Here is a 12883-nt window from a genome sequence, read left to right as displayed (position 1 = left end):
AATAGTTTTACATTTCTGCTGTGGGAATTTGGTGTTATTTGACATGAGAGGTTTCTGGTCTTTGTGTCTTTTTTTTCTTATAAAGGTAATTTTCGTATGATTGGAGATGATTTGGTAAATTCTTACCATTTACTTCTGTGCTGCTTGGATCTCATTTTTGCCAATGCCATTATATGCCCAAATAGACGTGACTTGCTGAATCCATCATTTAAAGGTAAGACATTATTTACTTTTGAAAACTGGTCATCAGTATTTTAAAAAGTTTTAAAAGTTGACCATATTCTTCTAACCATTTCCTTTTGCTCTTAATACCTTATCAAACTAGGTTTACCATCTGATTTCCATACTGCTGACTTTAGGGCTTCTGAAGAGCCTCCCTGCATCATTGCTGTACTGTGTGAACTGCATGATGGACTTCTAGTAGAAGCAAAAGGAATAAAGGAGCACTACTTTAAGCCATATATTTCAAAACTCTTTGACAGAAAGGTACTGTACTTATAAGTGAATGGCTAAGATTTTTAAGGGTCAGCAGCAGAAGCCTCAAAGGAAAAAACAATGTTTTAAGCAAGTTCTCAGCATTATAGGACTCGGGGTCGAGATTTCCAGGTTTCAGTCTCTGCCATGATGCAAAATGCTGTAATGCAGAATCGCGCTATGATCTTTTGTGATGTGCAAAACTGAGCTGTTAAAGATTGTGACCGACTATATGTACTGTCAATTAAATGCACTGGCAGAGACAGCTGTAAGAGATTTTGATAAAAGAATTATAAAGAACAGAACATTGGAGTAAGCCTGATAAGGAATTATGAAAAGCAGGTCGGGGTAAATTAATTTACTGCCACAATTTGAATAACTTCTGACTACTTACTAAAGATGGGATGATATATAACAACCATAGCTTCCATATAAATAGAGCTGAAAATCTTTTATAGTTTTGTAGCCACTTGCAGGCTTCCTGCATGCATTCTGGATTTTTTTCTCAGTAATTTATTTAGCTATATCTATGTTTATGAAATGGCTTGTTCCTCTTGGTCTCATTTCTTACCTCCCCAACATTGAGCCATTTAATCCAGCTAGTACTTGAGTTTTCTCTTTGGTAAAAGAAAAAAAAAAAAGGGATTGGATTAGGTCATCACTGTGGTTCCCCTCTTTGTAGATAATATGAGATGTTTCTTCAAGCATAAAGTCTTACCTAACTGGGTGGTTCTTCTGTTACACAAATTTTTGTATCTAGTTTTACCTTCGTGTGTGTGTGTGTGTGTGTGTGTGTGTGTGTGTGTGTGTGTGTATCATGGCTCCTTATCTGTATGTTAAATATCTCCAGCATAGTAAATTTTGAAGGGAACTCAAGGATTATCTTTTGTGCTGTGCAAAAGCAGCACACTAGTGGCCCTGGGGTATAATGACCATACAGCTTGGTTTGCTTGGATTATCTAGGTTTTGGTTGTTGTCTTAGCATAATTATTATAGCACCTCCTTTCACTCCAAAACTATTCTAGTTTGGACAGTCGTCCTCCTACTCATGGGCCGCAGATGTTTTGTTTGGCCTATGTAGAGTGTTCTTTATTTTTATTTTATTCAATTTTAATTTTACATATAAAAACTTTTAATATGAAGATCTCTCTCAAGGGGTGCCTGGTTGGCTCAGTCGGTTAAGTGTCCGACTCTTGATCTCAGCTCAGGTCTTGATCTCAGGGTCATGAGTTTAAGCCCCATGTTGGGCTCCACGCTAGGTGTCAAGCCTACTTAAAAAAAAAAAAGGGAAGGGTGCCTGGGTGGCTCAGTTGGTTAAGCGACTGCCTTCGGCTCAGGTCATGATCCTGGAGTCCCTGGTTCGAGTCCTGCATTGGGCTCCCTGCTCGGCAGGGAGTCTGCTTCTCCCTCTGACCCTCTTCCCTCTCATGCTCTCTATCTCTCATTCTCTATCTCTCAAATAAATAAATAAATAAATAAAAATCTAAAAAAAAAGGGAAAAAAATCTCTTTCAAAAGTCAGAAGCTATGGAAATACAGGGTTGGAATTTCTACATGAAATTTCTGCATGGGTAACTATTGTCAGACTAAATGATGGCCACCTCTTTTAGGATGGGAAGTATGCTTTCTATCCTCTTAATTTATATATGTTGAACCCTGACCCCTGAAGGCATTTGAGTTTGCAACCCTGATGGTAGTAACCTAAGAATAGTGTGGGTGCACAGAAAATATTATAAACAGGGGCACCTGTTTCATGCTCCACCTCCATCAGTTGGTCGAGCATCCAAGTCTTGATCTCAGGTCTTGATCTCAGGGTTGTGAGTTCAGGCCCCATATTGTATGTGGAGCCTACTTAAAAAAAAAAAAAGAAAGAAAGAAAATATTATATAAGCAGTGTAGTTTTCTTCTCTCACCAGCAACAGTACCTATATTCCCTTTGAATCTTTCCTTACCTGACACATAATATAATTCAATGTTAGTTTCCCTTCTCCATAGACCAATGTTTAAAATTGGACAGCTTTTTTCAGAATCACTTGGGGAACTTATATAAAATGCTGCCTTGGCTCAGGATTTGAGGTCCATCAATCTGCATTTTTTTAAAGTCCCCCTAAGTGAGTGCCTGGGTGGCTCAGTTGGTTGAGCGTCCAACTCGGTTTCGGCTCAGGTCACGATCTCAGGGTCATGAGATTGAGCCCCGGGTTGGGCTTCAAGCTCAGCCTGCTTGAGATTCTCTCTTCCTCTGCCCCTCCCACCTGTTTGCATGCTTTCTTTCTCTCAAATAAATAGATAAATCTTTAAAAAAAAAAAAAGCATCTCTAACTGATTCTTATGTCACTAGAATTTAGAAACCACTGCCATAGGCTAACTTAAAAATATTTTCAAAAATTGACTGTAAATTTTTAAAGTATTTTATTTGCATGCTAAATAGGTTTTACTGGTTTAAAAGAAATATTCAGTAATTCTGTTTTGTGTGTATATTATTTATAACAACTGCCAATGTGAAAATTTAGATAAATGTCATGTTTTTGTATCTATGTTATTTTGCTTAATTACATGTCAAAAAATGACTTTTTCTTCCCAGATTTTAAAAGGAGAATGCCTCCTGGACCTTTCCAGTTTTACTGATAATAGGTAAGTATTTAGTACTAATGGTATCTGCCATATTATAGGCTGTCAATGATGATTTATTGCAATTTGTCAAGTGGAACATTATATCAAGGTAACTCCTCCAAACTCAAGTTCCTTCTGCATTAGTGGCATTTACTGAAGTTGTCACTAATCCTTGTTGTCTTTGAGTAGACATATTTTACGATACCTTTGGCACTTAAAAAAAAAGAAAAGAAACTTTGGCACTTAAAAGAGCTACTTCCAGAGAAACTTATAAAGAGACCCAATGATTTCTGTATTTGAGTGTATGTTCTTTTATTAATCAAATATTGGCAAATTCAGAATATATTTCAAAACCATTATCGTCCCCTCAGTGATCCCATCTTAATTAGATTCAGCTAATTTTCAGATTAAGTTTATGCTCTCAAAGTAAGTTATTATTGCTGTGTATGTGAATGCAAAGCATGTCCATAATCAGATAGGAACGTCTGATATTGTTAGGTGGGTAGAGTTAAAAACTGGAAAGTCATCAGCTTTTGCAGGCCTTGGAGTCTTAACTCTTCCTTCAAGTCAAAGTAAATCCATTGTGAAGGTACCTGGCTGGCTCAGTTGGTAGAGCATGCAACTCTCAATTTTGGGGTCGTGAGTTTGAGCCCCATGTTGGATGTAGAGGTTACTTAAATAAATATTTTAAAAAGAATCAATTGTGTAACTTAGTTTTATTCTAGCAGCTTAACATAATTCTTGGGGTATCTGACTGGCTCAGAAGAGCACACAACTCTTGATCTTGGGCTTGTGAGTTCGAGTTGGGTGTAGAGATTACTTAAAAATAAAATCTTTAGACCCACAACTACATGGTCAAGTAATCTTCGACAAAGCAGGAAAGAATATCCAGTGGAATAAAGGCAGTCTCTTCAACAAATGGTGCTGGGAAAATTGGACGGCAACATGCAAAAGAATCAAACTGGAGTGCTTTCTTACACCATACACAAAAATAAATTAAAAATGGATAAAAGACCTAAATGTGAGACAGAAAACCATCAAAATCCTAGAGGAGAACACAGGCAGCAACCTCTTTGACCTCAGCTGCAGCAACTTCTTGGCTAGACACGTTGCCAGAGGCAAGGGAAACAAAAGCAAAAATGAACTATTGGAACTTCATCAAGATGAAAAGCTTCTGCACAGCAAAGGAAACAATCAACAAAACTAAAAGGCAGTCTACAGAATGGGAGAAGATATTTGCAAATGATACATCTGATAAAGGGTTAGTATCCAAAATCTATAAAGAACTTAACCAAACTGAACAGCCAAAAAGCAAGTAATCCAGTTAAGAAGTAAGCAGAAGATATGAATAGACACTTTTCCAAAGACTTCCAGATAGCTAACAAACACATGAAAAGATGCTCAACATCACTCATCAACAGGGAAATATAAATCAAAACCACGATGAGGTATCACCTCACACCTGTTGGAATGGCTAAAATGAACAACACGGGAAACAACAGATGTTGGTGTGGATGCAGAGAAAGGGGAACCCTCTTGCACTGTTGGTGGGACTACAAACTAGTGCAACCACTCTAGAAAACAGTATGGAATTTCCTCAAAAAGTTAAAAATAGAACTACCCTACAATCCTGCAATTACACTACTAGGTATTTCCCAAAGCATACAAAAATACAGATTTGAAGGGGTACATGCACCGCAATGTTCATAACAGCATGATCAGTAATAGCCAAACTATGTAGAGAGCCCAAATATCCATTGACTGATGAATGGATAAAGAAGATGTGGTATATATACACAATGGAATATTACTTAGCCAAAAGAATGAAATCTTGCCTTTCACAATGACATGGATGGAGCTAGTGTGTATTATGCTAAGTGAAATAAGTCAGGCAGAGAAAGACAAATATCCTATGATTTCACTCACGTAGAATTTAAGAAACAAAACGAACATATGGAAGGGGAGAAAAAGAGGGAAACCATAAGAGTCTCTTAAGAGAACAAACTGAGAGGCAATGCAGGGAGGTGGGTGGGAGATGGGCTAGATGGATGGTGGGTATTAAGGAGGGCACTTGATATGATGAGCACTGGGTGTTGTAAGTCATGAATCACTGAATTCTCCTTAAACCAACATAGCACTGTATATTAACTAGAATTTAAATAAAAATTTGAAAAATAAAAATAAAATATTTTTAAAATAAAATCTCTTTTCAGCAAAGCAGTGAACAAGGAGTATGAAGAATATGTTTTAACTGTTGGTGATTTTGATGAGAGGATCTTTTTGGGAGCAGATGCAGAAGAAGAAATTGGAACTCCTCGAAAGTTCACTGGTGACACCCCATTAGGGAAACTGACAACACAAGCTAATGTGGACTGTAATCTTCAACAACACTTTGAAAAAGTAATATAACTTAGCCTGGCCTCAGTCTTGAATGATCTTTTTCTCTCTGTGTGTGATTCTACTAACAACAGAAGCATCTTTCAAGTTAAATCTTGAGTTTCTTCTACTAATTTGTATTTCCCATGAAAGCCTTAAAAGGTAATTTTTAAAACTATGGCATTTAGTATTTTTACCTCATTTCTTGATGTTTTTCATATTTTTGATATATTTTCCCAGAATGTCTGGGCTTTTCAGTAGGGTATGTGTCTTTTGACATAAAACAGGATTTATGTGGGGCGCCTGGGTGACTCAGTCAATTAAGCATCTGACTTCAACCCAGGTCATGATCTCAAAGGTCCTGGGATCAAGCCTCATGTCGGGCTCCCTGCTCAGCAAGGAGTCTGCTTGTCTTTCTCCCTCTCCCTCTGCCCCTACCCCCCTGCACACGAGTGAGCTCTCTCGCTCTCAATAAATAAAATCTTTTTAAAAAAAAGGGATTTATGCTTTCCTATCATTCTTTCTTTGTATCACCTTAGCCACTATTCTGTTGCTTTAAAATTTAGTTTATTCTCCTACCCATGATAAATTATGTGCTTTCCCTGAACTTCAGCCATAGAACGCTGGACTTGACTGTTAATAGTGAAGGTTTAATTCTGCATTTCTGTGTAAAATAGGTTGGAGGATGAGGTCTAATGGAAAGTTCACTGGTCTAGAAGGTAGAAAACCTAAGTTTCAGTTCAAGCTCTGCCATTAACTTTGTGAGCTTAAACAATTTTTTTACCTTCTTTGTGCCTGTCTCATATGTAAAGTGAAAATGTGTATATTTCAAATGAATATTAGGATAAAATGAGATTATAGGTAGTAGGTACTTTGAAAAATTTTTGCTTAAATGTAAGGATGTTATTAGCATAATATTGGTAAAAATTTGGTAGTTAACCAGAGGAGGGAGGAAAAAAGTCCTACTAAATATGAATAGAGAAGATGTTATATATATACTGAATAAAACACGTAATGAGGGCAAGGTAACTTTTTAATCTCACAGATTTTTCTTTATTGACAGAAAACATCATTTGCACCTTCTACCCCACTGACAGGACGGCGATATTTACGAGAAAAAGAAGCAGTCATTACTCCTGTTGCTTCAGCCACTCAAAGTGTGAGCAGGTTACAGAGTATTGTGGCTGGACTGAAAAATGCACCAAGTGAACAACTTATAAATATTTTTGAGTAAGTATAATATTATTTTTCTAAATAAATTATTTTAAAGATTTTATTTATTTGAGAGAGAGAGCACAAGCAGGAGAGAGGGGCCGAGGGAAAGGGAGAAGCAGACTCCCTGCCCAGCAGGGAGCCCAATGCAGGGCTTAATCCTAGGACCTCGAGATCATGACCTAAGCTGAAGGCAGACACTTAATGGATTGAGCCACCCAAGCGCCCCTTTAAATAAAATTTTTTTAAAGATTTTTATTTATTTATTGAGAGAGATAATGATAGAAACCATGAGAGGGGGGAGAGTCAGAGGGAGAAGCTGACTCCCTGCTGAGCAGAGAGCCCGATGCAGGACTCGATCCCAGGACTCCAGGATCATGACCTGAGCCAAAGGCAGTCACTTAAACAACTGAGCCACCCAGGTACCCTAAATAAATTTTAATCACAAAGTATGTTGACCTAAAATCAGATGAAAGTACCTATTAAAATTATATAGAGGGGTGCTTGGGTGGCTTAGTTGGTTAAGCAACTGCCTTCAGCTCAGGTCATGATCACAGGGTCCTGGGATTGAGCCCCACATCGGGCTCCCTGCTCTGCGGGGGAGCCTGCTTCTCCCTCTCCTTCTGCCTGCCTCTCCCCCTGCTTGTGTGCTCTCTCTCTCTGTCAAATAAATAAAATCTTAAAAAAAAAAATTCTATAGAGATATTATTTCATACTATTAAAGACTTTAAAGGCAAAATAAATACTTCTTAAAGTTAGTTAGCCCTAATATTCCACTCTTGTAACTACCCCTAAGTTATGCATTATTGTTTTTCTTTTTACATTGACTTTAAATGGTTTCAATCTAAATGTCCATCAAGGGGGAGACTGATTACATATTGATGGTGCAGCCATAAATGGAATTTTATGCAGTTGTTTAAGATAAAGAGGCATGTGTCCTAGCAAAGATGGTAGAATAAATCCAGATCAGAGAACCTAATTTCCTAATACTTAGTGAAATAAGAGAATAGTAAAAAACCAGCAAACTACTTACCAGCAGCAATCAAATGAAGAGAGGGATATGATTTCATGCTATAAATTTCCAAAATGATGGTCAAGAAAGGAACGATTGATTCTGATATGCCCATCTCTAAGAAGTATTACTAGAGAAGGAGAGGATATGTTGATAGATATTGAGTATGCTCATTAATAACCCAGATACAGAGAGACATGGGTGAGTAGACAAATGAGTAAAAAGTCATAGATCGGGCGCCTGGGTGGCTCAGATGGTTAAGCGTCTGCCTTCGGCTCAGGTCATGATCCCAGGGTCTTGGGATCGAGTCCCGCATCGGGCTCCCTGCTCCTTGGGAGCCTGCTTCTCCCTCTGCCTCTCTCTCTCTCTCTCTCTCTGTCTCTCATGAATAAATGGATAAAATCTAAAAAAAAAAAATCCATATGAAATCAAATTTAAAAAAAATATTAAAAAAAAAAAAAGTCATAGATCACCCCAAGTGAAAGTCCCTATATTCCACCACTAAGATAACTGCAGAAATAGGATGAACTCCCAGGGCCTGTCATTTTCCAAGGTTCCATACTAATTTGAGGGGATATCCTGATGCTAATAGAACTAGAAGATATCCCTGACTAGATATAGCATAACCTGGAATAGGGACATTTAACTAATCTTGGAAGAGTAAGCAAAGCCCTGGTCTTCTAATAAAAGGTGAACATAGCACTAGCCGAGCTCTCCTCTACTCCCCAAACCTTCAGTCTACAGAAAAGTGGACAGAACAATCCTAGCCTCAAACATAGCTCAAAAGATATGCAAATTGCAAGTAAGGTAGAAAGAGTGTCATGAAGATCTTCCCTCATAGCATTTGAATAAATAGATATGGACTGGACTGTTCATTTAAGCATGAACAAGTTGAAAAGAAGTGTCAAGGCAATGATGCAAACATTTTATGGCAACAAGAAAAGGAAGGAAGGAAGGAAGGTATGCAAAACACAAAGAATCTAGAAACAAATGGGAAGACATTCCATGATCATAAGTGGGAAGATTTAATATTGTTAAAATGTCCTTATTACCCAAAGCAATCTATAGATTCAGTGCAATCCCTATCAAAATGCCAGTGGCATTTTTTACAGAAATGAAAAAAAATTCCTAAAATTGACATAGAATTTCAAAGTACCTTTAACAGCCAAAACAATCTTGAGACAGAACAACAAAACTGAAGGCCTCACACTTCCTGATTTCAAAACACATTACAAAGCTACCATAATCAAAACAGTATGGGATTGGCATAAAGACAGGCATGTAGACCAGTGGAACAGACTAGAGAATGCCAAAATAAATCTTCATGTATTTGGTGAAATGATCTTTGACAAGGGTGCCAAGACTACACTATAGGGAAAGGATAGTCTCTTCAACAAACGGTGCTGGGGAAAGTGGATGTCTATATAAAAGAAGGAAGATGAACTTTTATCTTACACCATATCCAAAAGTTAACTCAAAATAGATTGAAAACCTAAACATGAGACCTGAAACTCTACAACTAGAAGAAGGCATAAAGGAAAAGCCTTATGACATTGGAATGGGCAATGATTTCTTGGATATGACATGAAAATTACAGGTAACAAGAGGACAAATAGACAAATGGGACTACATCAAACTTAAATACTTAAGTGCAGCAAAGGAAAAAAAAGTAATCAGACTGATAGAAACAAATTAGAATGGTTGCCAGGGTTGGAAGGAGGGGAAATAAGTTGTTCAATGGGTATAGAGTTGCAGTCATACAAGATGAAAAAGTTCTAGAGATCTATTGCACAACAGTATGCATGTGGTGAAAAATACTATACTGTACTCTTAAAAATTAAGGTCAATTTGTTATGTGGTTTTTGTTTTTGTTGTTATATGTTTTTAATACATAACTTAAAAAAAAAACCTAAAAAGAAGAAACATAACTCAAGAGGCACAGCTTGCATTAGAAGAACTTGATAAGAACATATTTTTGCCATATGTGCTGCCTACCTCTCTCTATACATGATTCTGGTCTGTTTGAACATGGAGTTGGGAGTCCTGAACCCTGCACTAATTATCTGGCTTTGGGCAAATCACTTTCTTTCTCATAGTCTTGAATTTTTCATTCCTGAATTAAGATTCTGTGTTTGAATGACAGAAAAGTAGCAGTTAATATAAACGTAACAGGGGTATTTCTTACCAAGTGCTTTCCTTTTTAGTGCTATATTTTTCTATTTGTTATTCTTTAGGCTTTGATAAGAATTACATGCAGTTTATTGTTCCAGCACTATAAATATATATAGTTGACCCTTGAACAGTATGGGAGTTAGGGTCGCCAACCCCCCACACAGTTGAAAATCTGTATATAACTTGCTTTTTTAAAAGTAATCTCTCTACCCAACGTGGGGCTGGAACTCATGACCTCTCTCTCTCTCAAATAAATACATCTTAAAAAAAAAAAAAAGATTTTATTTTTAAGTAATCTCTATACCTAATGTGGGGCTCAAACTTATGACCCTGAGATTGAGAGTTGCATGCTGTACTGACAGAGCCAGCCAGGCACCCCATATATAACTTTTGACTCCTCAAAAACTTAACTAGTAACAGTCTTCCATTCATCAGAAGAAGGCTTTATTTTAAGATTTTATTCATTTATTTGACGGGGGGGGGGAACACAAGCAGGGGGAGTGGGAGAGGGAGAAGCAGGCTTCCCGCTGAGCAGGGAGCCCAATACGGGGTTCGATCCCAGGACCCTGGGATCATAACCTGAGCCAAAGGCAGACGCTTAATGACTGAGCCACCCAGGTGCTCCTGATCAGCAGAAGCCTTACCAATAACATAAACAGTTGATAGACACGTGTTTTGTACATTACATGTATTATATACTGTATTCTTAGAATAAATCAAGCTAGTGAAAGGAAAATATGAAGAGAATCATAAAGGAAAGAAAATACATTTACAATACTGTATTTATCAAAAAATCCACTTATAAATGGACCTGCACAATTCAAACCCATCTTGTTCAAGGGTCAACTGTATCTATTTTATATATACCCGAATACTACCACATCATCTTTTTTTTTTTTTTTTAAGTAGGCTCCACACCCAACATGGAGTCCAACTCAGGGCTTGAACTCAAAACCCTGAGATCAAGAGTCAGACACTTAACCAGCTGAACCACCCAGGCACCCCTCTATTTTTCTTAAATCAGGTTTATTAAATTATAATTTATATCAATATGAGTCATCCTCTTAACTGTATAAGGGTATGAGATTTGACAAATGCATGCAGTTATATAACCACAATTAAGACTTAGAACAATTCCATTAGCCCCCAAAATTTATGCCCCTTTTTAGTCAACCCCTATGTCATCCCCAGCCTCTGGCAACATGAGATATATTTTCTATCCTTATAGTTTGCCTTTTCTAAAATGTCATATAAATAGAAGCATAAAAGAGATAATATTGACTCTGCTAATGTTGAAATTCCAAAACAGTATGCCAAATGACTTTGTTTAAATGCTTTCGATTTATTTGAAATATGCTGTTTATGTATCGAGGTTTACAACTGGGATCAGAACTGGAATAAATGTTGGTAGTCTGAGGGTTTTTCCTGGTAATTAGGTTCCTCTTGTATTTCATAGATCTTGTATGCGTAATCCTGTGGAAAACATTATGAAAATAGTGAAAGGAATAGGAGAGACTTTCTGCCAACACTATACTCAATCAACAGATGAACAGCCTGGATCACACATAGGTAAGAAGACAAAACTAAAGTTGACATAGCATTGAAAGTAGACAGATTGGCCCTAAAAAGTAGAAATTAAATTTTTTTCTTTCCCAGTTATTCTTAATGTATGAGATTTAAGTTTATATAAAAGTTTTGTTCTTCAGTCCTTAACAGCTACATTTCATTAACACATATTTTCCCTTTTATTCCCCTCCCTAGACTTTGCTGTAAACAGACTAAAGCTTGCAGAAATTTTGTATTATAAAATATTAGAGACTGTAATGGTTCAGGAAACACGAAGACTTCATGGAATGGACATGTCAGTAAGTAAATCCACTCTACCAGCCACTGGCAAGGTCTAAAACTTCCTAAGCCTGAAAGCAGTGTGTTGAGAGGCTGCGTAGTGTCTTGGGAATCAGCAGTTAATAGCAGACTTATCCAGTATGATTTGCTAGTTGGCCTTATTTGTCTTTTGCACATCCAGAGCTAGCCATCTCTAGGTAGAAATGTAAAATACATGAAATTCATCTCTGGTACACCATCAGTATCCTTTCCCTTCAGGTCCTTTTTTTGTCCTTGCTGCTAATAATGAGATGCCCCTCCCCAACTGTTAACCCAACTGATAATTAAGATATTTGCCCATACCTCCCAGGGATTTTGGAGGAATAAAATGCTTGTTAAAAAATTGCTTTGTGGGGTGCCTGGGTGGCTCAGTCGGTTAAGTGTCAGACTCTTTTTTCTTTTTTTTTTAAAGATTTTATTTTATTTTATTTGACAGAGAGAGACACAGTGAGAGAGGGAACACAAGCAGTGGGAGTAGGAGAGGGAGAAGCAGGCTTCCCACTGAGCGGGGAGCCCGATGCAGGGCTCGATTCCAGGACCCTGGGACCATGACCCGAGCCGAAGGCAGACGCTTAACGACTAAGCCACCCAGGCGCCCTAAGTGTGTCAGACTCTTGATTTCAGCTCACATCATGATCTCAGGGTCTGAGATAGAGCCCTGCATCAGGCTCCTTGCTGAGCATGGAGCCTGCTTGGGATTCTCTTTCCTTTTTCCACCCCTCCCTGCTCGCACTCTCTCTCTCTCTCTCTCAAAAATAAAAAAAATTGCTTTGTTTTCTTTGAACATTGATAACACTGGCCGCTCTCTCCAATAGCTATGTAAAGGAATGTTTCTAAAAAGTCAATGCTGGGGTGCCTGGCTGGCTCATTTGGTAGAGCATGCGACTCTTGATCTCAGGGTTGTGAGTTTGAGCCCCACATTTGGTGTAGAGATTATTTAAAAAATAAAATATTTATAAATAGGGGTGCCTGGGTGGCTCAGTTGGTTAAGCGACTGCCTTCAGCTCAGGTCATGATCCTGGAGTCCTGGGATCGAGCCCCACATCGGGCTCCCTGCTCAGCAGGGAGTCTGCTTCTCCCTCTGACCCTCCCCCCTCTCATGTTCTCTCTCTCATTCTCTCTCTCTCTCTCAAATAAATAAATA

General features: G+C 37.9%; 1 protein-coding gene across 1 annotated transcript in view; it reads left to right on the top strand.

Moving 5' to 3' along the window:
• Window positions 1–12883, top strand: part of RBL1 (RB transcriptional corepressor like 1) — a 60037-nt gene that overhangs the window by 10989 nt on the left and 36165 nt on the right. The window contains exons 5-11 of the mRNA XM_028118923.2: window positions 86–214; window positions 326–486; window positions 3055–3104; window positions 5297–5483; window positions 6523–6689; window positions 11312–11424; window positions 11617–11720. Of these exons, the coding sequence (XP_027974724.1) occupies window positions 86–214; window positions 326–486; window positions 3055–3104; window positions 5297–5483; window positions 6523–6689; window positions 11312–11424; window positions 11617–11720 (911 nt within the window). The remainder of the gene's footprint in view (window positions 1–85; window positions 215–325; window positions 487–3054; window positions 3105–5296; window positions 5484–6522; window positions 6690–11311; window positions 11425–11616; window positions 11721–12883) is intronic.

Source organism: Eumetopias jubatus, unplaced genomic scaffold (assembly GCF_037043125.1).
Source record: "Eumetopias jubatus isolate StellerSeaLion01/CBP00866 unplaced genomic scaffold, mEumJub1_p1.0 scaffold_9, whole genome shotgun sequence".
Taxonomy (NCBI): Eukaryota; Metazoa; Chordata; class Mammalia; order Carnivora; family Otariidae; genus Eumetopias; species Eumetopias jubatus.
This window is presented reverse-complemented; position numbering and strand designations above follow the sequence as displayed.